At 42.0% G+C, this 27,341-nt stretch overlaps 1 protein-coding gene across 2 annotated transcripts in view; it reads right to left on the minus strand.

Annotated features, from left to right (window-relative positions):
* Positions 1-7,467: 7,467 nt before the first annotated feature.
* ADNP2 (ADNP homeobox 2) overlaps positions 7,468-27,341 on the minus strand; it is a 31,533-nt gene continuing 11,659 nt past the window's right edge. For both annotated transcript variants that reach the window (XM_030552569.1, XM_030552568.1), the window contains 2 exons: positions 26,402-26,491; positions 7,468-12,993 (listed from right to left, as the gene is read on the minus strand). In XM_030552569.1, the coding sequence (XP_030408429.1) occupies positions 9,994-12,993; positions 26,402-26,491 (3,090 nt within the window). In that variant the 3' untranslated portion in view covers positions 7,468-9,993. The remainder of the gene's footprint in view (positions 12,994-26,401; positions 26,492-27,341) is intronic.

The raw sequence follows: 27,341 nt of genomic DNA on the forward strand, positions 1-27,341 counted from the left end.
CCCTAGGGCAGTCGTTCTCAAACTTACTTGATTGTGCCCCCTTCATGTCTGCAATAGTTTGTGACCCCACCCCTTCTGCCACACGCATACCCATAAAAAACCCAATATGCAACTCTTGCTAAATATTAAAAACAGTAAGGTATTGCTTCACACAGCACCTATGATCCATTGTCATAAAAGCAAAACTGATTGTGGTCAGTGCTTGCACTTAAATGTGCACACTGTGTTGTAGCAAATGGATTAACGTACAGATGGCAGCAATTTTGTATAAAGCTGTGCAAGTTTCTGTCAGAATGCACAGCACCATCTGTGGACCTGATATGTCTGGAGGAATCAGCTTTGCTAGGTATTCATTACTGTGAGTAAAATGTGTGCAGGAAGGTGGTTTTTCCTAAAGCTTCTCACCCTAGAATACATTCTGTGTCCCCCTTCCTTCCCCCAGTTTGAGAACCTGTAGGGCAGGGGTCAGCAACCTTTCAGAAGTGCTGTGCTAAGTCATTTATTCACTCTGCTTTAAGGTTTTGTGTGCCAGTAATACATTTTAACATTTTTAGAAGGTCTCTTTCTATAAGTCTATAATATATAACGAAACTATTGTTGTATGTAAAGTAAATAAGGTTTTAAAAATGTTTAAGAAGCTTCATTTAAAATTAAAATGCAGAGCCACCCTGGACTGGTGGCCAGGACCCAGGCAGTGTGAGTGCCACTGAAAATCAGCTCGTGTGCTGCCTTTGGCACATGTCATAGGTTGCCTACCCCTGCTCTAGGGCATTTCCCCCTATCTATCTTGCCTGATCCTGTAGGTGATCTGAGCACGATTGGGCAGATATATCCACCCCCAGAATACCCAATAGCTCTGTAGTTAGGGCACTCAGCTGGAAGTGGACCCAGATTCAAATCCCTGCTCTGCCTAATTTGGAGCAGGGACTCAAAACACAGGTCTCCCACTTCCCAGAGAGTGTCCTAACCACTAGGCTGTGGGGTATTCTGGGGTGGGGCTCTCAATCTCTCCTGTTGATGATTTTATATAAATAACCAACTAATCATTGCACAAGAGTGTCTGTGATGCTGTGGTTATGATGCTCATATGGAAGGCCCAAGTTTGAGTTCCTATGCCAATGAATATTTCTTTTGAGTGACTGCATATGTCAGTTACACTAAGTGCATGCCTTATGCACCGGGGCTGGAGAGTTTTTCCTAGTAGTACTTGTAGGGGTGGCCATGCCTGTGCCCTGGCATCTCTCATGCCTCAAACCGAGGGGGAAAAGGGCAGAGCCAACCCACACATCCTTCAGTTCCTTCTTTCCATCGGTGGTCAGCCCATATTGTGCTTCATCTTATTCCTCCTATGAACTTTTCCTTATAGCAAGTTGTTAGCCTAGTTTGTAGTTAGTGGTACTTGTTTTGGTCCCTTGGAAGTCCTTGTCTTTCTTTCATTTTTATTGTCAATACCAGACTCTGGGCTCTGCCCAGTATCCAAAGAGCTTTTGCCAAAGTCTCCTGGCTTCAAGCCCTGTTCTGAATGTCACAGGCCAATGCCAATGAGTGAACCTCCCTCTACCAGTGATCAATGTGTGGGTCAGGTCTGGGACAGGTGTCTGATTTGCTCGGATTTAAAAACTGGGACACAGACACAAAGAGAAAAGCATCTCAGTTACATCTGCAAGGAGGTTGCTCTTTGCCCAGCCTTGACACTGGCTCAATTGGATTGAGATCATTTGTCAACCACCCTTTCCAAACGGTCTCACTGGCTTTATTGGCAGACAGAGAGTTCTCTCAATGGCTCAGTACGTCTTTCCTTGATTGCCTCAGTGTCTGCTCCAGCCTACCAGAAACATACCACCTCAGTATGTGATAGCAAGGAAGCTCCCAATGTTGTCATCGATTTTGCAGTCCCGTCATAGATCACCATCCTGATGATGCCATCCTATACCACCTGACTCTGGCCAGGTTCATAAAAAGGCCTAGAAAGTGTCGTCCCACTTATCAGAGCCCTGACTCCACAGTGAGATTTGAATCTAGTGTAATCAGCCTTTATAGAAACCTCTCTAGAGTTATTAAAAAAAGTCACTTCCACCAAAGAGCAGATGGCTAGCAGCTCAAGAAGGAGACTGGGGGAACTACGTGCCCTGGTAATGCTATACACAGGCTTTTATGTGGACAAGGCACCTAAATATCTTTCAGGATTGGGTCTAAGTCCAGTGGAGCAGCGAACTGATCTCCCACATCCACATCTGAGTATCCTGATACCTGGTCTAGCCTGCCTCAGGCCTCTATCTGTAAAATATGAGCATGCCTGCATAGGTATATAAACAATATAGTTGAGCTGGGATTGGTCATCATTGGTGGGATTTAAGCCACAGCTTGTTTCCCACCATCCTAATCAGTCAATATATTTAACTGATCCTCTTTCCATAGATGCATGCTCTCAAAGATGACCAAAAGCTCCATGATGTTCACCAAACTCTGGCTTTTTACCTGGCAGAACAAAGTGCTTTGGGGTTTCTTCCCAATTTTTCATCTCCTATGCAGTAGGAATGATAGGGCAGCCTGTCAAAGTGCACCAGCTTTCCAAATGGTTCACCAGTTGTATTGTCAAATTCTATAAGGCTAAGGGTGTTATGTCCCTCACCCCCCGAGATACAGTGTGATAGGGCCCTCAGGGGCCAGGGAGTCTAGTTGCTAGATCATTGGTTAGAGTGGCTGTAGGGAAACTTGACCCCCTCCTTCTCCTTGAGGTCCTGGTCCAGGGTCCTACATCGCTCAGCTCCTAAACAGGGGCGATGGCTCTTTCTCCCAGCCGTGGGGGGGTTTTCAGGGTCTGATTGCCTGGCCTGCTTCCTCTGCATGTACTTTTAGTTTGGGGCATGGCCCCTCGCACCCCCCACTAGTCCAGTTGCTCCACAGTTGGAGCTTAGCTGTAAGTTCCCTTTGGCCGGCAAAGATTGACTTGTCTCCAGTGGCTGCATTAGCAGGCGGTTGCTGGTCTGTGCCTTCAGGCAGGCATACAGAGAGCTCCTGTCTCTTCACTAGTCAGCCCTCGACTGAGCCAGGCTCCCTTCATTTCTCTCTCCACCAGGCCTGGCACTGGCTGCAGTAATAATGGGGCGGGGCTAGCTGAACCCACAGGTGTTCAACAACTCCTGCTGTGCCTGGCTGCAGTCTCTGCTCCTTCATAAGCAGCTTGGCATCATCTAAGGTTAATGGACCTATGCAAGCAGGCAAAGACAAAGAAATGATTACTTGCTGCAGGTAACTGTTTTTCAAGATGTTTTTCGTATGTCCATCACACACACACCCACCTGCCCCAACACAGTGGAATGCAGCATATAAGATTCCAGTACAAAGGAACTGAAAGAGGGTGTGGGGGGGAGGGGCTCTGCTCATTTTACCCTCAGCTTGGTGTACGCTAGTCACCAGGGCACAGGTATTGCTACCCCCTCTGGATACTGCTAGGGAAAAATGCAGACATTGGTGGCCCAGGTGCTCACACATGCAGGGGTATGGACATGCACAACGTATTTCAAAGAACAACAATTACAAAACATGAGTAATTGTTTCTTATTTATACAGCATGGCCACCTCCAGCAGAAGTGATTTTGATATACCCAATAGCTTGGTGAACAGTCAGGGTGCTATGATAGGAGGTGAAGACCTGGGTACAAGTCCCTGCTCCAAAAGCAGCAATTTGAAAACAGGTCTCCCTCATCTCTGGTGAGTGCCCTACCTGCTGGGCCCATGGCTGTAATGGAATGAAGTTGTAAAGGATGGGTGTCTGGCTCTGATTTTTTTCAGGAACAGGTGGCTAGCCTGGCATCTAACTCCATGAGAGGGGTCACACCTGAGCACCCTGAGCTGAGATGCATGCTTCCTTCTAGCCCATCAGTGATGACTCCTGGTCATATGCCACCTGATGCACATTGCGCATATGCTAAGAAGGTACATTTTTAAGTACCTTTGGGGATCTGGCCCTAACCCCAGCCCCTTTCCTCTGCATTTCACTACTAGCTAGTTTAAGACAGCTTACCACATCCCATGCTGGCTTCTGTGGATCCTTCCCAGGCAGCTAACTCTCTCCATGCATTGTTTGGGGAGCATGCCCCTTCCCCCCACCCCCCAGCTCAGGCTTCTACTACCCACCAGCTCACCTAGGGGGCTTTTGTGGAGCTAGGAGAGTGCAGGTTGTGAGCGCAGTCTCAAGTACACTAAGGACTTTCAGACACCTGCTATACGTGGTGCCAACTCAGATGCTGAAGGAAAAGAATCATAGAATTTCTAAACATGACATCTATACATAGTTGCCATTTTACCTACCAGGAAAGCAGAAGGGAGGCAATGGTAATAGACATTGATGAGGTATCATTGATGAGGCACCAAACTCTTCTGTGCAACCCACCCACAACTTTCAAAAAAACATTTTGTTTTTTTTAAATAGCCTTCTGTGACAATCAGGGCCAAGACAGCCCAAAAGGAGAACAGGGAGGGTTGAACCTCGAAGAATAAGCAGTAGAATTAACTGATTGTTCACTATGTTATTTTACTAAACTAGCACATCAAGGATTTATATACAAGCTTGGATTGTTCTGAACTTTAGTGTCACTATGAGGAATATATACAGACTGTGGTTATAAATTTGTGTATCTGTAAAACTGTGCTCATAATTTCTGCTGCATTCTGCTCCATCTCAGTGGGGTCCTGGTTAGACAGACAGGGAGAGGATGCGTCCCCACCCAGCTAACACTAGCTCTAAGTACTTACCATTGTACAACTCAGAAAAAGGCAATGGATAGGCTGTTACAGTGAATGGAACTATCCCAGCTAGAAATTCCTCAAGCTGCATAACCGAGAGTCAGCATAGCCTGAGAGGAAAGGGGGAAAAAAGGGGAGAGGACATTTGACCTGATGAATATCCAGAAACTGTCTGTCAAACGCTGGGTTTTCTCTGTGGCATGGGATATGCTGGGACAATGTTCAGAGGCAATAGGTAACCTGTATTAGAAAAGGAAGTTTAATCTAATTTGCGAATGTAAACCCTGTTTATTTTCTGTGTAACTTCTCTGTTTGCTTCCCTTGCTATTTCATCTTTGAATCTGATTTTTCTGTCAACTTTTTTTTTTTTTTTTTTTACCCAAGCAGGTCACGCAATTGGTGTGAACTGTAGGTGCCAAACTGAGCTGATAACTGGGAGGAGCACAGCAGGGTGTGGTTTCATGCCTTTTGGGGTGAAAAGTCTTAGTAGTTAAAAACTCCAGGACAGATTTGGGGAGACTCAGGAGTGGAAGGGCTACTGGAAGCCAGGATGAGACTCTGTTTGTGGGAAGGCTATGGCTCTGAATCACAGCTGAACAGCATCCAGACACCTCAGGTTAGACAGAACCCTTTACTGGTCTAGGTAGTCCCCAAAATATCACATGCTAAGAGAATATGCATATACCCAACTTTGAAAAAGCACTGGTTGGAAGTCTGAATGTTTGAAAACTGCATGGTCACATACCGTAAAATATTTTTGAGTTTAGGAGTTTTAATTTCTATATTGAGATACACTGCAGCAGCATTTGTTCAGAGTGCACATTTTTAATCCTATTTAAAGGCTACTGGCTGGTGCATCTTATATTAGCTAGTAAAAACTTTGCTAAGAAAGCTTGTGTACTGAACATTCTTCTCCCATTACTAGTACTCCCCTTCCTTTTTTATGGAAGGGATTAAACCCCTAGGAAATAAATTGTCAACTACATTATGAAGACTTAGCAGAGTTTTTTTTAAAAAAGGCATGCAATACAAAAGTTAAGTTCCCACTGCACCATTAACTAACAAACCCATTTCATGTATTTTCTATCCTTCCACATAGTTAATATAAATCAAAACATATGACAAAGTTACATTACACTGAATCTTTCATACTGCACTTCCTGATTACAAGTTGTATTATGCTTAGTGATTTTCTAATGCGTCTTTTCACTTTTAAAAAAAGATACTACTAAACTATTATCCAAAGAAAGCATACTGTAATGAATTGAGATACCTGTTCATAAGTAAATGAAATATCTTCAACCCTCTGAGCCAATCACTATTTAGTTATCCTTTTACGCTCATAAAAATTGCTCCCGTGAGCAGACAGATGGCAACTCATCTGGCAGGGTGACTCTTAAGATGTGACAGCCAGTTTCTTTTCGCAAAAGGAGATGCTAAAGGAACTAACTTCTTTAAATGGGAAATTCTGCAGAAGCCAGCCACAATGACTATACTCAGCACATGGCAATAACTTCAAATAGAGACTAGCACCTTCCTAAGCAGCTGGTCTCACACTTTGAGACAGCAACAGCACAATCTAATTTAGGCTGAAATTGGTAGCTTAGTTCACCTGCATTGTTTTTATTTTAATAAAACCTCTGAGTTTTTCCAAACCAAGCCCCGTATCCTCTAAAAAGCCTTACCCTATATACTGATACATATGTAAGAGTTGTGATCTTCCCTAGATCAGTCACTTCTGGCTTTTTGTCTGTGACTGAAACAGTCAACTTTAAAGCAGGCCTGCACAACTTGTAAAGTGGCGAGGGCCACATTACTCCAAAGAAAACACCTGAGGGCCAAATGCCTCCGCCCCCCCCCCCCCCAGCACCTCCCGGTCCCGCGAAAACACCCTACTCCAGCACCATGCAGCCGTGCAGAAACAAACTCTCCTTCCCCAGTGCCACCACACCAAAACAGCTGTGGGCCAAAAAGGAAGGTTGGGGGTGGGGAGGTGATACTTGATTTTAAATCAACCAGGGACTCCCAGCTGAAGAGGTGGCTGGGAGGCCTCAGGAGCAAATTAAAGGGCCCAGGGCTCCGGTGGCTGGGGGAATCCGGAGCTTTCCGGGGCTGGGGCAGGAATTTAAAGGGGCCAGAGCTCCTGCCACCGAGGGGAGCCCAAGCCCTTTGAATCCCAGCCCCAGCCCATCTGCTGGAGCCGTGGCCGGGATTCAAAGGGCTCTGTGCTGCCCGCAGCGGCAGGGAGCCCTGAGCCCTTTAATCCCAGCCGCAGCTGGGAGTCAAAGGGCTCTGGGCTGCTCGCAGAGCCCTGGGGGGGGGGGGGGGGGGATTTAGAATCCCCCACGGGCTGCACAGTGAGGCTCCGCGGGCCGCAGGCCGTATGTTGTGCAAGCCTGTTTCAAAGGCTTAGGCTTTAATCCTGCTCCTACTGCTATTAAAGGCTCATGATCAAGACTTTGGACTCAAATCAGATTTCAGAGATGAGGTAGAATGTACTTTTATTACAAACTCTCTTGCAGTGGTGTCCTCTTCCCCTGCCCTCTTTTGAAGAGCTGGAAGATCTAGGTCTTTATTTCTGTTTGCTTAAGAGATAATAATTTGGATTCAAAATAATCTAATTTTTCATGTCCAGTTCTCATTCAGAATGTTAACGAAACATTACAAACTCTCAAAGTCTAGTTTTTAAAATAACCATCCATATGCACACACCTAAAAAAAAGTTAAAAAGTTGGTTTATTTGAAACTGTGAAATCAAAGGCCAAATAGATAAAATGTTTAACATTGTCCCTGGACAGCGTATAATAAAGAAAACTGGTAAAACTAAATTGTTTCCTCCACCACCATGGCAAGAATCAACTCTTAATATCACCTCTTAGTTCTCTCCCAATAAGAAATATTATTTGTAATATATGAACAGTACCTTAAACCACTCATCTTAAGCTGTCTTGTAGATCTATAGTGTCAAATCCCTAGTGTAACTCCATTGACATGAATGGAATTACACCCGAGATGAATCTTGCCCATAGTACGTTCTTTTTCCAAGTCGAGAACTAAGTATTTTTTTAAATCCCCCTAAACTCTCCAGACTGGTTCATAAACTAAACTCAGCCAAATCACAAGTCAGATTAGGATCCTGTAATATCTTTTAGGAGACATCATCAAATTTTTCTTATTGGTTTTAGGGTCCTGTTGATCTTTTCTCCCCCCTACTCCTCCTCTCAAAAATATAACAATCCCTTACAGGATTTTAGGTCAGAGTTTGCATTACAAGACTAGGTTCAATTTTATTGTGGATTTTCTTTTTGTATTTTACAATTTAAACAAAAAATTACTGAAATAGTAAGTATATGAGAACACTTCACCGTTTTTTCAAAAACAGGAAAATGCAATGCTTTTAATCCAAAATACAGATATTTTAAAGTTTGTAGAAGCTCAAATAAGGCAGCAGCAAGCTTTTCCTTTGATAGTTAGGGTTACAGTAAGTCATGCCCTGTTATACAACTGCTTGAAATGTTCAATGTAGTCACATTTACATGCAATTTAAAAAACACAAAACTCTGGTATGGGATGAAAATTGCTGACTACGAAAAGACTGACTTTTTTATTACCTAAGTTAATCACACCAAGCACATTATTCTTCTTGCCTTTGTTTGAAGTCATCAGTACAAGTTCATGGTAGGACAGACCACTTGTAATATTTGCTTTGAATGGCCTGTTACTGGCCTTGTTTGGCAAAGTAATTTTAGTGATTTTTGCAAGGTGCCAAACTGACAATCTGATTAAAACCAAAGCCCCCCATTTATCCAAATAGTAGGTATAGCAGTGGACTGGTAATGCAAGTGGCCACAAATCACATCCCTAATTCATTTTAAAGGTAGGTTAATCACCAAGCCCACTCAATTCTTTTGACTCTCACTTACCAAGCGTGGCAGTTCTGGAGGGTTTTGGGTTTTTTTGTTTTTTTTTTTGTGATGTAGATGTTTGTTCACTAGAAACTACTTTGAGACCAATTAATTTCATAGAAAGCATTAACTATTTGTCAGATGGCAAGAATGTGTACGCATCACATATGGGAGTTCCATTTGTATCAATGACATAGGCAAAAGGTGCCATATTACCATTCCATCCACTAGCTTTAGCTGCTTTCTGACTGTTTATCAAAGGAGAGTGGTTTAAGCTACATTTCTCATTGGTTATTAGAAGGGGCAATGTGTTCACTGAATACCCTAACCAACACACAGAGTTGGCATAGACACGTTCCCATTGACTTCAGTGATGCTTGGACTGAGCTCTCAACAAGTAAGAAAGGATATGTGAATAAAAGTCACATTATGTCAAGATGAATCAAAGTAATTTGATACTTCTCTAAAACTACTTTACTGTTTGTAATAAGTAGTCAACAGGCTTTGAAATTGTACAAATTTAGCAACTGAAGAGTGTCCCATATCTACAAAGTGACAGTAAACAATCCCTTTAAATTAGTTAATTTTTAATGGGATAAAAATCACAGCCAGTGTAAATCACCTAATTCCAGAGCTTAAGAGGAACCTGCCTCCCTCCCAAAAATATATAGATGACATTTAGCTACTGTGCATCACTGGAACTGTAATTAGTACACATACTCTTCTTTTGAGGAAAAAATTGCTGCATCCATTTTATTATTGCTAACATAGCTTTTTTGGGCAGGTTATGAGGAGGAAGTTAAATACCACAATCGTTTTCTTTAGAGGATAAAAGAAAAAAATAAAATTAGGAGTTTAAAGAAATTTAAACCAATACTTTTAATTCGATCTATTTTCTCATTTAGTTTGTCTTGATATTCTAACCAACATTATGCCCCCCCTTTTTTCCTCTCTCTCTTTAAAAAAAAAAAAAAAGAGAGAGAGAGAGAGAGAGAGAGGGGTTGACATTGCTGACAAAAAATAAATTTTAAATCAGGAAAGACAATACATGTGGTATAAAAGCCTAATGAAGAGAGGCAGGCAGGGAAAAACCTACTCGACAAAAGAAAAGAAAAATAAAGCTACAACAAATTCCGGAGCTGAAAATTTGAAGGATCTACCTTCCTCAGTTCTACAATCACTGCTGCTTTTTTCAACAAGTCAAATCTGAATGAGGCTTTGCGTACTGCTGTAATCCTGCAAAGGTCAGTCTGTAAGTTAAAAGAAATTAAACCAAAGTAATAAATTGCTAAACTGAGAATTATGCAATTATGATTCTTTTTAAAACTATAAAGCATTTTTACAGATCCTGCGGTTTACATTTTAAACTCAAACTGTGCTTTACATTTTTAAGTTCAGACATACTGAAACCCAGAAGCACAGAGGGCTGGCGATTTTTTATCGCTTTTAGGCACACATGTCGTTTTTTTCCAAAAAATGATGCAACATCCGTTTTCCATACGCACAGCATTGAGGACAGTAATTCCATCTCCTTTTTTGTAGGATATGGCCTCTTGTGAAAGTAATCTGCCAGAAACTGCTTTCGCGCTTCATATGAACTGTGTTCATACTGTTTAGGATCTAATGCTAGACTATGGAGATCCTCACTTGAAGGAGGTCCTTTCATTTCAGTCCTGCTCTCAACCTTTTGTCGCTTGACAGGCACTACCCCTAGATTCACGTCTTTATCTGGGGCTAGAGCTGTGCCAATATTTAAGGACTGAGGCTGCTGTTCTTTATTCCTTTGGTCCTCTGCAACAGAGCATAGATCAGATTGTTTTCTTTTAGCAGACTGAGAGACAGAATCGTGCTTTTCACCATTCACAAATGATAACTCTTTCTTCTCATTGCGCTCAAGCGGCACTTTCATACTTGAGTTGCTGTCTTTGGGAGCACTTCTGCAGCGGAGCAAATGCACAGCAATAGCAGTCAGAGTCATATTTCCAGTGTACACCCCACAGCAATGGATGCACTTGAAAGCAGGGGACTTTAAAATTGTGTGTACGGTTGGCATGATATGATGCCTCTCTTTCAAATGCATTTCATAGGCTTCTTTGCTAATGAAAGTACCAAAACAAAAGGGGCATGTAAATACTTTTTTGCTGCACATATTGTTCACTTCAGCTGTCTGAGGCTTCACTTTGATGTACACAGGTACAAGGGTCCTCGAGTTTACCCCTGCAAGTACTGCCAAGTGTACTTCCTTTTCACCAAGTTCTTCTTTTGGTAACATTGTACTGAAGTCAAAATGTGGAAATATAATGTCACCATCAGCATCATTATCTAGTTGAAATCCTCTGTTGCTGTAGTCTTCATGTAACTTCTTCTTTCCATTATGCACAGTCTTATTGTGTTCCACAAGGCTTTTTAGATCACGGAAAGTATATGTACAGAACAAACAAGCTAAACCATGCATCAGTAAATGTTTTATAAGTTCTTCCTCACATAGGAAACATTTACAAGAGAAACACCGGACAGTCTTCTCTTTCATCCACCTCAAAAAGGGTGCACAAACTGCAAGCTTGTCAGGTTCAAGAGTTTCCTCTGTTTTTACTGCATTGTGCTTATGAGCCACTTCCATGTGGACCTCATAGACATTTGATGGGAACAGTTCATTGCAAACAGGGCACGTCTTCCATTGCTTAGCCTGTTTGAGGGCTTGGCTTGTTTCAGGAGCAGGTGGAGAAGCCTGTGCAGACATATTGTGGGAAGAAGTCACAACAACAGGAGGAGAAGGTGCACTAGCTGGAGAGCGAGATATTTGAGTTACTGTGCCAGACGGCATTAGCTGAATGGGCATCTGTGGTGGCGTAACAGTTGCTACTCCGCCACCAGGTGGAACAGGCAAAGTAACTGAAACTGGTGCAAGGGTATATGTAGGTATCCCATTAACCTGCTTACCAGTTGGAATTAACTGTCTAAGTATAGGTCCTGCAGTCAGGAAAGTGGTATTTTGAGAAACTCCAGGTCTGATGGGCTGATTTGCAGGGAGAACCCCTGAGGTAACAGGTTGATTAAGCTGGAGAATCCCAGGTCTGACGGGCTGTCTTACAGGAAGAACCTCTGATGCAACAGGCTGATTAAGCTGGAGAACCCCTGAGGTAACAGCCTGGGGCACAGGAAGAACCCCAGGACCAATGGGTTGATTCATATTCCCAACAGGTCGATTTATAGGGAGAACCCCAGGTGCAATAGGCCTAGTTAGTGGGAGAACTCCAGGCCCAACATGACTATTTACAGGACCAACAGGCTGAACTATTGGGAGAGCCCCAGGTGCAACCAGACTATTTATAGTCCCAATAGGCTGATTAACAGGAAGAAGACCAGGCCTGACAGGTTGACTAAGTGGAAGAACCCCAGGAGCAACAGGTCTATTTATGGCCCCAACAGGTTGAGTAAGGGGGAGAACCCCAGGCCTGACAGGCTGATTAAGAGGGACCTTATGGGAAACAAAGACAGGTTGTGGAACTGGCGGTTGAAGATTAACATTCTGACCTACAGGGAGCGGACTGGATACAAGAGTAACATGTGGTGGAGTAATAACTGGAGCAGGAGATGTATGTGTAAGGCTACCAGAGGCATTTGAAACAGTGTTTTGAACTGCTTTCCCCTGTACCATGGTTTGTTTTTGATTATTCTGAGGAAATGCAAGTTGAATGCAAGCTGGAGTAGTAACTGAGCTTGATGGAGCAGTGGTGGGCATTAAAGATGGAGCAGCTATAGTTGTGGGAGGCTTGGGAGCAATATGCATTTGCCTCACAAGTCCTGTTTTCCTAATATGTTCTGAAATCACAGATCTAAGTTTATTCTCCAGATCTCTGTGCATATCAGATGTTAAGACATGATACATTAAAGAATCTTGGCTGTTTGCAGAAGCATTACATTTCTTACAGTAGTGCTCAATAAAATTCTCTTCAATTTCATCTGGTCTCTGGCCAAAATATGTGCTTATTAAATTTTGAAAATGGTTCATCAGTACATGTTTCTTCATATTGTAGTACAGTGTGTCTGTAAAGTGACATTTTAGACATGTGAAGTTTATAATGTCACTCTTGAATTGTTTCATGCCACCTAAAATGCTCTCTGTGCAGTTCTGTATTTTCCTATTAGAAGAGTGAAACATCCGGATGTGTTTTCCCACTATTTTTGAATCAGAAGCAAATGCACATTTTGGGCAAGGAACCACCAGCTCTTGGTCCATTTCATCTTCATGGTAACGGTGCAAATGATTCTTGAATGAAGTAAGAAATTTTGAGGAGAACTTGCATAGGCTACAGCAGTATGGCTTTGTTCTGTATCTCTGCAAAATAAATAAAAAAAAGTTCAAACAATACCTTGTCAAAAATACACCAGGATTCTATAAACTGCCAGCTGATATCATGTGCCACAGAAAATGCCTCCAACAGATGTGTACCCCCAAGAAACAAGTTCAAACATCTTTACAAAGATGTACATAAAGATGACGTGCATGAGAAAACAAAGTATTTGGATTTGAGCCCTTTTTTGCTTCTTTATAATATATAAAGGCGGTCTGAATGGATCTTTTTCCTCACTCTGGTTAAAAAAAGTTAGAAACTCCAGTTCCTTAAGGATTCTAGGCCACCAAAGAGACTGGAACAATTAAGACAACACAATACACAGGAAATGAAACCTGGGAAAATCGACAGGGAAGGGATTTTTCATTCAGACGGTTTAAAGCTTTACTTGTATGAACTAATGCACCCCACACAGACACTAGGAGAAAAAACAAAGATTCCAACACCCTGTCCTTCAACGGATGGGTGAGAAAAAGCTCTCAAACCACTTTTCAGAACCCCTAATCCAACCAAGTCTTTCAGCAAAACTAGGAAAAAACAGACACTTGATATTCCTAAGAGTAAAAACAAGCCAAGAAAATGTTAAGGGAGAGGGGAGGGGGAGAGAAGAGATTGATAAACCTTTCAGACCTCCTTTAAACATAAGGAAAGAGCAATAAAAATATACAAACCCATTTGTTTTCCTTTGCAGTTCAGTTTTAGAATACCACTTGTATTACACAGCCCATCTCCTCAAACCAATATTTAATTCATAAAGCATTTTTACTCTAAATATTTTTAAACACTTTCTTTAAAAATGCCCATTTAAACTGACTATATGATTCTTCTCTAATTTGATTCTGACTAAAAATAAAATTCAAAACTCATTCCCTCTCCAACAAAAATCATTGTATTTGTTTTCTCCATCAATTGCACTTCAGCTGAACATTGTTAGTTTTCACTCTGAATTCTCACCCATCAGTTAAGTTACTCTTCATTCCCACATGCAATAAATCCTGTTATAGTCTCCAAAAGACTATAAGGGCCATTTCAGTCACAAATTTCCATCTTTCTAGGTTTTGATACTGGGACTCGTGAATTATCCTAGAGTTCCTAAGAAATGAGCCTTCATTTCTCCAAGAACTACAGAGCTTCCAGGCAGAGTCAATGTCATAAGTTTGCATTCATAAGGTAACTTCTCAGCTCTGGGAAAGGACCTTGAAACACAAACCTTTACAACAGGACTAATAGGATGGACAGGCAGTCTTGGACTCCCAAGAGGTGATGCTGATGCTGATGATCCCCATGTAAGAAAAGAGGATTTTTCTGTAATATTTTTCTGAATGATATGACAGTGGCAGTGACTGACATTAAGTTGAGACTGTAGCCAGTGGGTGCAGAAAGGTTAATACACTACTTGGGCAAATCAGGAGACATGAAGTGTTCTGGGCACATAACTGTCTTGGATGGTATGAATGGGTCATTAAAGGATTGATTGAAACTGACTCATATCGATGGAAGAGCTAGAAAGCCAAAGGAAACCCCAATGTCTGCAAAACTCAGACCCAGCAAACAGCCAAAAGGAAGGAGATTTTCCCCCCACCTCTCTGCAGACAAGCAGAGCAGAGACCCCAAGCTGAAGAACAATGGGAAAAAATGTAAGGTGGCTGTGTTTAAGAGCTAGCCTGTGGAGAAACACAGCAGCTCTGACCTGAGACTGACAGTGAGGCAGAAACAAAGGAAACCAAGATAGTTCCTGGAGCAGCATGGCTTAAAGCAGTATAGACTATGTTTTTAAATCTTTGTTTCTCTATGATAACCCAAGGACTTTCAGATTCTTTATTCCAGATGGCTAATAAATTGTTACCTTGTTTTGAAAAGGCTTCCTGGTGTGACTGCAAATACTTGCTGAGGTGCACTGATCCCTGGAGAGGACAAATGAATCTGAATACAAGTTTGTCTCAGCTTGAGTTGCTGGAGAGAGCTCACTCACAGAGAGAAGCAGTGCTGGAGCAGAGGCTCAGTCTGAGAGGCACTGAGGCTGCATTACTTTAAGGAAGAATATAATCCCTTGAGAGTCTGGCACGCGTAAGGGACTGTTTAAAAGCTGGGGCAAAGCACAAATCCTGTGGATCCATCACACCCCATCACCACAACATGGTTGGGGATTAGATTCAATCAGCTGCTCCTCTTGCGGCCTGTGAAGATGAACTCATGAGCAGGGAGCAGGAGTTAGAATGAATTAATCAGTTTGCTCCTCCCCTGTTTGACAGCTGATCTCCAGAGAGCAGGGAATTGTTGCCTTACACAAAGCAGATTCTCATATTAATAGCCATGCCAAGTATTGCCTGATCTCAAAAATTCTATTTTTTGGGGTACATCAGTGTAAACTGAATGGTGGATTGATGCCAGTAACTTAGTCCCCCCTCGTTCACTTCAGAAAAATGGAAAAAACCTCTGCTAATCTTCTTAGGGCAATAAAGAGAGGCCAGAAAGTACATGATGACAGTGCTTGATTTGTTAAGAAGCCTTCAATCATAAACCTTTAAGTCTTTCAAGCCCAAAGATGGCCTCCATCAGGCTCCTCAACCATGTGGCAGAGTATGGGACCAGAATTAAAGGCTGAGGACATGATGAAGTTCTCACAGTTGATAGAGTGGTGTTAGATATCTGCCTCCACCGTAAGTAGTAAGCTACCCTCTCCACCTCATTGTAGATCTCTCTGACAAATACTGCTTCCACGTCACTTTTACAACCAGACTAATCTCTTATTTAAAATATAAGGCCAAGCTCTTATTTAAGCATTTCTCTCCTTCATATCTGAACATCTTCGACCCCTTCCCTCACCGATATGCACCGGGAATCAATAATCTGTGCCTTTGTCTCCCAGAGGCTTAAACTACAACAATAAAATGAGACTGAGATTGACTTTGAAAGTCACCCAAAAACTCTTGCAAGCATCTAATGTAATTGCCCCCTTGAGAGGTACTGGGCAGTAATATACTGACACCTTGCTCTATTTCTCTGCACTGGTGCTAGTTCACTTTCAGATGAAATTCAAGGTGCTGGATGCAACTCCAACCCTTATTTGATCATCCTGACAATGCAGTTCAGTGACTCTTTTCAACATTCACCAATAAATCTGGATTTTAAGCGTACACCAAAAGAAAAGATTAAATTTACCAGGGTTAAGGGAATCCCTTGGCTACCTCTCTACCACTGTCTCCCAAATTTCATTTATAGATGCCTACCGTCTCCAAAGGATGGCGTGGGAAGTCGGCTCCCTGCTCTTTGCTGTAACATCATTTCCCAACAGTTACTGGTTTCCATTTTCTCTTGCTTCACTTTCCGTTTTCCATTTTTTTATGTATTTTTTTTCACTTTTTCAGTCTTGTTCTGTTGTGGTTTGATTTTTGCCAGTTTCTTCCCCTCACCAGAAGAAGCCATATGTTGTTTGGGCTGCAAGCGTCCATTGCCAAAGGGTTTCATGAAGCACTGCACCCTTCCTCTTACACATTGATCCTCTCCTTCCTAAACTTGTTCAACACCTCTTAGGTAAGGAGACACCATTCTACAATACTGAGTAGAATGTTTCAAGGCTGTCTCATTTGCTAGCCTTCTCCATTCCCTTCACCAACTTGTGTGTGATGGGGAAGGGAGGGTGGTGGTAAAATTGCCACTGTTAGCACCAACAATCTCTGATGGAGATAAGGGGAAAAACTGGTGGAGAAAGTATTCCAGCCTGGAAGTGGGTAATGCATGGATCATTCAGGACCTCTGACAAGAAAGGGGACAGTCCAATGAGCCAGAAAGGAATAATCATTTCTCTCCACTTTTGCTACCTGGACACCCAAGCTCAAGGAGTCCAACAGGATACCATGATTCTGACTTGATGATATAGGAACAAGTGTTTTTTATGGAAGAAGAGGTCGGTGGTTTGGCTAATTCTGCAGAACTCTTCCCTCTTCTCTCCAGCCTCAACCTGGTCTGGAGCCAATTTCTCAAAGGCTTGGTGACATTACATCTACTCTTCAGCATACATGCTCAAAGTGGAGTGTCAGTGTACTGACAGCAGAGTTCATAGTATCTCAGTTTCCTACAAGAAGTGTCATGTTGATACTGATGGTTTCCCATGCTTAATAAAGATGAATTCAGACTGGAACATGTGCAGAGAAGGGCTACTAGGATGACCAGAGGAATAAAGAAAATACCTTACGAGAGGAGACTTAAGGAGCTTGACTTGTTTAGCCTAACAAAATGAATGCTGAGGGAAGATATGATTGCTCTCTATAAATACATCAGAGGGTTACGGGGCAATGCTGGCACAAAAGCAAATGGATATAAGTCGGGCAACAAATAATTTTGGCTTGAAATTAGACTAAATGTTTCTAGCCATCAGAGGAATGCAGTTCTGGAACAGCTTTCCAAGGAGAAAGTGGGGTCAAAAAAACATAACTTGTTTCAAGACTGAGCTTGAAAATTTTTGGAGGAGAAGGTATAATGAAGTTGTCTAGAAGGACATAGGGACACTAGACGGAGCTACTACAAAAATCCTTTTCCAGATATCTGACTGGTGGGTCTCGCCCAAATGCTCACAGTCTGATTGCTGTATTTGGGGTTGGTAAGAAATTCTTCACCAGGTCTGAAAGGCAGAGACTCTGGGGGCTTTTTGCCTTCTTCTGCAGAGTGAGGTTCAGGTCACTTGTTGATTTGAACTACAGTAAGTGGTGGATTCTCTGTTCCTTAAATCAAGATTTGAGGACTTCAGTAATTGAGCCAGAGATTATGGACCTATTATAGAAGTGGGTGGGTGAGGTTCTGTGGCTTGTGATGTGCAGGAGGTTAGACTAGATGAGCATGATGGTCCCTTCTTGCCTTCAAGACTATAAAAGTATTAAGACTATTGATACCTGTAGAACATCACCTGCAAGGTCTCTTGGGAAAGGGCAGCTGTCAATCACTACGCCAAGCTCCTTCTGAAAGGAATCACTGAAGCCACTGTAGTGCTGCACTGTCTGCTCCAAATAGATCATATAAAAGGGTCAGCTGCACTTCATGACAGACTGGAAAAGGCTACGGAGACCTTGAGTTTTGACATTTCATTATAGTGATTATTAGTGGCCCTAGAGCAGTCTTCAGGAAAAGTCCAAAACTGAAAGGATCAAAGAAGTTAAGAGGCCAGGTCTCACTGGAATGATGTCATTACCTTAAATAACTTTGCCTAAGAAATGGGAAGACACCAAGGAGTGATAACTGGGACAACTATAGCATTCTTCAAAGACTGAAGTTTTCCATCCCACACTTAGGGCACATGGACCATGGGAAAAATAATAGAAATGGCACTGAAAGCAATTGAATGTACATCCTGGTGAAATAAACACTGCCGTGTCTTTAGGAACTGCTTCATCACTGGATTCATTTTTTCTCCTTTCATTTCTGTGATGGCAGGCCTAGTTGCTTTTCGCTAGCCTTCACAAACTGAGAAAAGAATAAATTAATTTCTCAAGTAGTAGGTCCTACCACTCTTTAGAAATTCTTGCAACTCCTCCTGTGATGGGGCCAAACCCAGAGGTGATTTCTGTTCTCCATTTTGGTCCTGAGTTTCCTGCCCCAGCAAGCTCATCTAGTACTTGCCTGAACTTTTCTGTCAAGTCTGATGAAACCTCTCCACAGCATTCAATGCTCCAGTCAGTATTTAGATTATGCAGGCCAGGCTGATTAATTGTATCATTATTCTCAATAGTTCCCTTAACCATGATTTTAAAGCTGTGATAATGAAGGGGTTTTTTTGCTTCCTTTATAGCAGTGGCATATTTCTGCAAGATGCTCCCCACTACAAACTGTACAATGGTAAGACTAGGGAGAAAAATTCTTTATGCCTCCTCTAAGCATTTGTTTGTTCTGAAGACTTAAGGTAAAATTTTCAAAAGTGCGTAACAGTGATTTAGAAGCCTAAATCCCAGTAACTTGCAACTATACCTCTACCGTGATATAATGCTATCCTCAGGAGCCACAAAATCTTACCGCATTATACGTGAAACCGCATTACAGTAAACTTGATTTGATCTGCTGGAGTGCACAGCCCGCCTCCTGGAGCGCTGCTTTACCGCGTTATATCCGATTCGTGTTATAACGGGTGGCATTATAAAGAGGTAGAGGTGTAACTGGCTCTATTCAGCTCTATTTCTTGTACCCCACCACAAATAGTTGCTATTTGTCAGAATAGAAAAGTAGTTTGTTACTTGATAAATTCCCTCTGTAGGGTTAACCACTCCCCTAGTTCAGGCCAGCACATCTTTCTGCAAATATGAAAAGCTGTTCAGACTTGTCCATAGACTCCATTGCTTGTCCTTGCTCCTTCCACCCACACAGTATTTTCAAACTCGTAGGGACATAACATTCTTAGGAATAGATTAGGATCTAAAACTCCTAACACAAATGAACTACAGTATTACTGTTAACTGTATACATGGAGCCTGAAGAGGCCTTAGAGACACATTCAGGACTACTCCAATCTGCCCTGCTGGACAAGAATAGGTCCCAGAAAAGAATTTTTAGTAACGATTTTTCCATTCTGGACTTTGACCTTTCCCCAATCTGAGATATATGAGAAATAAGTCATCAGGAAAGAGTAAGGAGGGCAAGTAAAACAGAAGGTGGTAGTTTCACCATCCCTAAAATGAACATTAATCTGAACCAGACAAATTCAAATTATAAATAAAGACAAAAAAAAATTAAGAACAAGTAAGGATGATTAATCATCGGAAAAAATCTCGAGGCCTTCAAATCAAGACTGGATGCCTTTCTCTAAGATTTGCGTTAGTCAAACCAGTTATTCAACTCAATACAGGAGTGAAATTATATTGTCTGTGTTACACAGGAGTTCAGACTAGATGATCTAGGGGTCCCTTCCAGTCTTTAAAAAAAAAAAAAAATCTATGAATGTTTTGGGACTATAGCTTGGAGCAACTTTCTGCCAAGCACCATTCTGGAAATGTTCAAGATTGAACCTGTAGGGCTTTAATTTGGACCAGGTGGCAGCTTTGCACATATATTCTGTGTCAGTCAACATTATTTTTGCCAGAGCAGGATGCCATAGAACACGGCAAGTGAGCTCAGGTATAAAAAAAGATTTGCTCATCTGTGAGCCATAGCATCTGCTCCCAATGATCTCTGATGAAGAAGAGGCGTTGTTTTTGCATTTTGTCTGCATGTGAATAAATCCACCCAAGATAACCCAAAAATGTTTCAGCTGATAGACTAAGAGGCAACTCTAAATTTTCTATCCACAGATGAATTAGCCAATCTGCTTTTGTATTCCAGGATCCTTTTACAGTAGAACCTCACTTACAAACACCAGAATTACGAACTGAAATCAACCACACGTCGTTTGAAACTGGATGTACACAATCAGGAAGCAGCAGAGGCCTCTTTCTCTCCCCTCCGCCCCACCAAAAAAGAAAAAAGCAAATACAGCACAATATTGTGTTAAACTACTAAAAAAATAAAGGGAAGATTTAAAAAAGATTTGACAAGAAATGGTTCTGTGCTTGATTCATTTAAATTAAGATAGTTAAAAGTAGCATTTTCTTCTGCATAGTAAAGTTTCAAAGCTATATTAAGTCAATGTTCAGCTGTATCAGAGGGGTAGCCGTGTTAGTTTGGATCTGTAAAAGCAGCAAAGAATCCTGTGGCACCTTATAGACTAACAGACATTTTGGAGCATGAGCTTTCGTGAGTGAATACCCACTTCGTCAGATGCATGTATTTTGGCAATTGATCTTTGATTATCAGCAGATAAGTATGCCAAGTGGTCTGTGATGGGATGTTGGATGGGATGGGATCTGAGTTACTGCAGAGAATTCTTTCCTGAGTGCTGGCTGGTGAGTCTTGCCCATATGTTCAGGGTTTAGCTGATCGCCATATTTGGGGTCGGAAAGGAATTTTCCTCCAGGGCAGATTGGCAGAGGCCCTGGAGGTTTTTCGCCTTCCTCTGTAGCGTGGGGCATGGGTTACTTGCTGGTGGATTCTCTGCAGCTTGAGGTCTTCAAACCACAATTTGAAGACTTCAATAACTCGGACATAGGTTAGGGATTTGTTATAGAAGTGGATGGATAGGGTGTTGTGGCCTGCTTTGTGCAGGAGGTCAGACTAGATGATCATATTGGTCCCTTCTGACCCTAAAGTCTATGAGTCTATGTAGTGGAAATTTCCAGGGGCAGGTATATATATGCAAGCAAGCTAGAGATAACGAGGTTAGTTCAATCAGGGAGGATGAGGCCCTGTTCTAGCAGTTGAGGTGTGAAAAGGGAGGGGAAACTGGTTTTGTAGTTGGCAAGCCATTCACAGTCTTTGTTTAATACTGAGCTGATGGTGTCAAATTTGCAGCTCAACTGAAGCTCAGCAGTTGCTCTTTGTTCAGCTGTAAACTGTTGAAAGAACAACCACTATGTTTTGTTGAGTTACCAATATTTCAGAGTTACGAACAACCTCCACTCCCAGGGTGTTCGTAACTCTATGGTTCTACTGTATTTGGTTTACCCTGATGGATGTTATGTAATATCACACCCACAGTAAGATCTGCAAGGCTTGTATGTGTTTTGATTTGAACCATATGTCCCCCTCATCATCTTATGTGGTTGTGTTGTCTGATGGGACAACATGCTCTTGCCTCAGTTGAGCCTGAAACTCTCAGAAGGCAAGATGGTGCACTTATTTCTAGATTGGTGCTTTGAAGCCAACCTCAACCACACAATCCAAGTGGGTTCCTAAACCTGACAGCCTAGTGTTTTCAATCAGACCTTGAAGTACAGACTAAGGGAAGAAACTTGCTGTATAGGCTTCCTGCTTCCACAGAGGGAGTAAGTTAGTTGGGGGAGAATTTTCCTTTTCATGTGCATTTCTTGCTGGGAATAATTTCAAACCTGAAGGAGAAATCTCATCTGTATATTCATCCACGGGATGATCTCTCTGCAGGCAACTAGAGACATCAGGCCCAGCAACTGCAAGGAAAGATGAATGGACTACATATGGTAATATAAGTACTGTGGAGATCAGTGTCTTTGCTGTATGTCACAAAAAGACTACAGCTCTCCTTGTGTTCCCATCTCTCATGCCAGTGGTTTTCAACCTTTTTTTCATCTGTGGACCACTAAAATATGTCAAATGGCAATGTGGACCTACTTTGTGAATCTTAGATGTAGTCTGTGGGACCACAGGTTGAAAAATCACTGCCCTAGAAGGACAATGCTCTAAGACCAGACCAGTGAACTCTTCTTTGGATTTACGATAAAACTTTGTGCCTGAAGCATGGAAAGTGTCCCAAACTGTTGCCTTTAAGATGCTTGGGGAGGAGGTTCTGATGAGTATATTACCTAGAAACAAGAATCAATGAATTCCTAGAGCCCCTTAGCCTATTTATTATCACTCAATTCCTTCACTGACTAGGTCAAGCAGAGTGGACGCCAAAGATTAATGTTTTGTATTGATAGTGGCGATTTCCATAGGCAAACCTGAGAATTATCTAGGACAGGGCATTTGGGAATATGCAAATAAGTTTGCAGTTCCACTGAAGTGATTGTAGAAGCTAAAGTCTCCATTATTAATATAAATTCTCTTCATCCATCTGTTCAGCTTCTTGATGTCTATGCTGGCTCAATTTTTTTAAAAAGCTAAACTATGATAATTAGGGAGTAAAGGCCTGAGCCCCCTAAGGACAGATGATTGCTCTTAATTGTGGGTGGTGTGAAATATCAGGATAAGTGAATGCTTCTGTGTCTCTCACAGTTCAAGAGAGTTTAAACAAGAGATGTGGAGAAACTTGGTATCCACGTGGCACTCCCTAGCGCTCCATCTCCAGTCCGAAGAATGGAAATCTATCCAGCTGAAGCTGATTGGATCTGTTCACTTGAATAAGAGAGTATCACTTCCAGCCATATTTCTGGAAAGATGTAGACACGGCTGCAGTCATGCTGACTATTTTGATTGGAAGGAGATTTGGTTTCCACACCTTGGTATCTGTGGGTTCAAGTTCTACCCCAGAATAATTAACCCCTTCACCAACACCTTTGTTGAGGATAAGAATGAAAGGAGCTTCTCCCCTTGCAGGTGCTTTGTAGTTTTTGGATTTCACTAGAATGGGCAGGTGTCTTAGGAGAAATGCAGAGGGATGGCAAAATATACCTTTGCTCTGGATGGGAGCGTTCTCCCTTAGATTTAGTTCATTCATCCTTTTTTCTAGTTGGATCTTGTTGATGGTCACCACTTCTTCCCTGCTGTTTCAAAACATGTTTGCTGAGGAAGAACGTTTTCTGTTTTTCTGGCTCAGGGTTATCTTCCAACATAGTTATCCTTCTTTGATAAGAGCTGAAACATGCTGAGGACAAAGAACAGGCATACGTATTTGCTTCTTGCCCTTCGTCATTACATTTTCTGGCCAACTAAAGGACTTTTGGGGGGCTTCTTACAGTGGAGATTCTCATCCCCATTAGACCTGCCCCTTTTCCTAGTTCAGAAAATAATCAGTGGTTGGATCCTTGGTGTATTTCCTTATCTTCAGATATACAAATAAGGAGGTAATGTAGGGATAATTCTCTAAGAATTCACATCCTGCATCTTGAGAAAATGGGGAGTCAAGTAGCAAGCCTCTCTGTCATGATGTTGTGAGAGAGGTGATCCCATTCATGGAACAGAGCCCAGAAAACATGGTTCCCTGAGGGAGAGTTTGCTTGCTGCCGCCGCCGTCAAAAAAACCCAAAACTTTAAAAGTGAGATTGCTAATAAATAAGGTATAAGCCCTGAATTACAGCTCTGTTTGCATTACAGGATGCAAAGAATCTAGCATACAGGCAGAAATAGTGGCATCAAGCCCTAGAAGCCTCAGGTAAGTTTGAGCTACCTCTGGTATTTGCACAAAGAGACACAACCAGTCTCCAACAAGGAAGGGAGGAAAAAAGTTCAGGAACCAAAAAGGATATGATAACCCTTTCAGCCACATGGCCCTGCAATATCTCTCCTGTTGACTTAAAAAGGTGTCAGACCACTAGGAACCTGCTTCTGGGCTGGACTCCTTAATATTCTAGCTAACTCACAAAGATTCAGTTAGATGCAAAAAAGAACTTGTTTCCATGTTAATACTAACTTCCCAGCAATTCCACTTCCCTGCATCAAACCTAATGCCAAGTTATATGCAGGAGTTTTTGATGGTCAGCTCTCTGTTCAGTATCTGAAGGAGGAACAGATTTTAAAATAAAAGTTTGTATTATTAGTCTACATATTCCAATTTAAAACATAAAACATGTTACGTTTCTGTTCATTTTCAATTGGCAACTCTTAAAAAAATAATGGCTTGATACTTCTGTAATACACTTTTACTTGAAAAAAGCCAACCTTCCTCAGCCTATGTTTCTTTAAAATGAGTATGTATTCAGTGGTCTACAAACTGATTTAGAGCTTCACAAAAACTGTAAGATGACAATACAACTATATTCTCTATTAAATCACAGGCAGTACAAATCATTAGCACCATAGCCATAGACACCTATATGTTCAGCATTCCAAAAGAGGTGGCTACAGAATTCTCCCACAGATGCTATGTAGTTACAATAACCTTTAAGCATAATGAAAGCATGCCACAAAGCAATTCACATAGTAACACACGAAGCATTCTTAACAGTCCATTTCAGAGGGGGTGACGAGCGGCATTCACTATGGAGGAAGTCATCCATAGGAGCAATCCATACCAAAAACACAGTTCAAGTAATGCTGAAACAATATCACACGAAATCAGATCTTTCGAGGGGGTTCAAAGGAGGTTGTCCTTTCTTCCAGGAACCTTCCTGTCCATGTATGTCTGTAGTTTTACATTGCATAGGGATGAATTTATTTAGCCTCTAACAGGACTTGTATTTTATTTGCATCACCCCGTCTCTCTTCCACTGTTCGCTTTGCAAGGGATTCCCTTTGCCTGGCTAACTAGACACAAAGGGTGGGGCTATTTCACTGTGTGCTTTTCACTGCAGCCCATTCCACACACAATTCTCTCAGCTTCTCCCTCAGCTGCCCACATCTATCCATTCATGTTTTCTATTGCTTTACAACTTCCATAACCTTCTGTGTTTCTTGTTACATCACCCTATTCTATCTACACAAGCAATAAAGAGCTCAACTGACTTTAAAGAACTGACTTGCCTTTAAAGGAAGGAGAGGAGGAAGCATTAAGGAGGCACATCTAGAGCTCCCTAGCATGCAGGGAGGACGACTATTGCCTCTGGTATCTGTCACAGGGGACACTGGCCCTTTAAGAGGGAGCAGGGTCAGTGCACCTTGACTCATCAGCTGACCTAAACGGAGCTTAAAAGAGGACACCTGGGAGTCAAGAGAATCAGCCAGGAAAAGGGACAGATGAGAGATGCCTGGGAGTCAGAAGACTGGTAGCTTTCCCTTCCCAGAGATCACAAGATGGAAGGAAATCTACAGGAAATGGCGCTCTCTGAAAAGAGGGAGGAATTATCAGGAAGCCAATGGAGAGGCTAGTCTGCTGACCTTCCTGAACCAGAGAAGGCTGGAGAGGGTTGAAAGCTGAGAACAGGTAAAAAGAGATGCCTGTTGGCTCTCAGAGCCAGAGGGCTAAAGCTTGAGGGCCAGAGGGCTAAAGCTTGAGGGAAGAGTCATGAGAGATGTTGAAGCAATACCTAGGGGAAGACTAAGGAAGAGAACAGTGTGGCAGACAACATCAGACTGTGGTATGTGCTACATTGACTGACCAGGTGGCATGGGATTTTAAAGATTACATGCACAGGAGTGATAAATGGACTAGGTTTCAGGACTCCTGTTATGGACTATTTGGCCACGTTGTCGTAATAAACATAAGCTCTAAGAAGGGGTAGTCATGAGACAAGAAAGCTTATGTAGAGATACTGGGGACTCTGAAGGAAGATAACTGAGGTTGGCGCATCTGGCATGGTGTGGCCTGATGCAGGAGAGCACTCCAGATGGGGCTGCCCTATTACAATACCCCTTCGGAAGATACAGTGTAGTCACGCCTCCTCCCTATCCTTTTGTGGTGGCTAATGTCATTAGCCAGTATCAGACTTTGTATCTGGGTAACATAAGGAGTGAAATAGGGATGGGTCAGGCTCCTGTATTGCCCTCACTTTGTGCATCAGTGTAGGGACACTTAGAATCTGGCCCTTACAAACTTACAGCTCCCCTTAAAGAGCTTTTCTGCAGAAATTCTGTAGGTTTTCTTTATTATGGAGAAGAGGAATCCTTGAAGCCAGGAAACCACCTCCTTTCATCCTATGTAAGAGTATTACACTCTCACTAGGACTTTATCTGAATCCCACCCTCATCCCATCCTTTGCAACAACATTCAATTAAATTGCTGAGACCATCTGACGCAAGCATACATACCTTCCTTTTGCCCACAGACTCCCAAGGAGACACATCACTCCATGAAGTGTTACAAAAATATTTTTCTCCTGGATCATAACCTTTAAGATTCTAAAAGAAAGAAAAATATATTATGTACACACACAATTTATTTACAGAACAGTTTATGTACAAAATATGTATTTAAAACAAGGGAAAAATTCAAAATATTCAAAAATTCAAATAAACCAATAGAAAAAAGTCTAGGTTGCCGAAACTCAATATTGTGTATCAGGATGTAAGAAAGCAACTTCAAAAGTTCCAAAATGTTAGGGTCCAATATTTCAAAATGATCTTACTTTTTCCTTATTAGGTTATTTTTAACTGAACTCTCACCTCAAGTTATTTAATATAAACAAAATATTTAAAGAAGAGAATCCTAAGTGTTCAGAATGATCTGGGGGCTACTCTTTATTCCATTTGCTTCTATGCAAGTTCAGGAATCCTTTAAGGAACAAACTCCCTTTTTCCTTTAATCCACATCACTTCAGCATTTGCCTCCACTCCTCTCCTTTTCCATTACCTCATTTCCATCTCCTCAGCTCCAGAAATCATTTTGCAAAGGGACCCAAGTCTTTTTACTCTTCAGCAAAGCATCTTTATCACTTAATCTGCAAAGACCATGCATTCGGGAACTAGCTTCCTGAAATAAAGCACTACATGTCCTTCAAGTTGTGAGAACATGTATTATTGTGTCTGCAAGAAACATAACTCATCAGCAGGATAAAAGAGTATTGTAGCTGAGATTAAGAACAACCTTCCTCATTTAAATGGGTGTTTGGCACTGGTTCCCTTAGAATCCTCCACCCCAAAACTAGTTCACCCCATCCTCTAAGTTTACATTTGTCTCTTGTTCTCTACATCCATAGGTTCAACTCTGTTCCTTTCCGCTCACCTCCCATCTCCATCTTGTATGCCAATC

The sequence above is a fragment of the Gopherus evgoodei genome, chromosome 2 (genome assembly GCF_007399415.2).
Source record: "Gopherus evgoodei ecotype Sinaloan lineage chromosome 2, rGopEvg1_v1.p, whole genome shotgun sequence".
In the NCBI taxonomy this organism is placed as follows: Eukaryota; Metazoa; Chordata; order Testudines; family Testudinidae; genus Gopherus; species Gopherus evgoodei.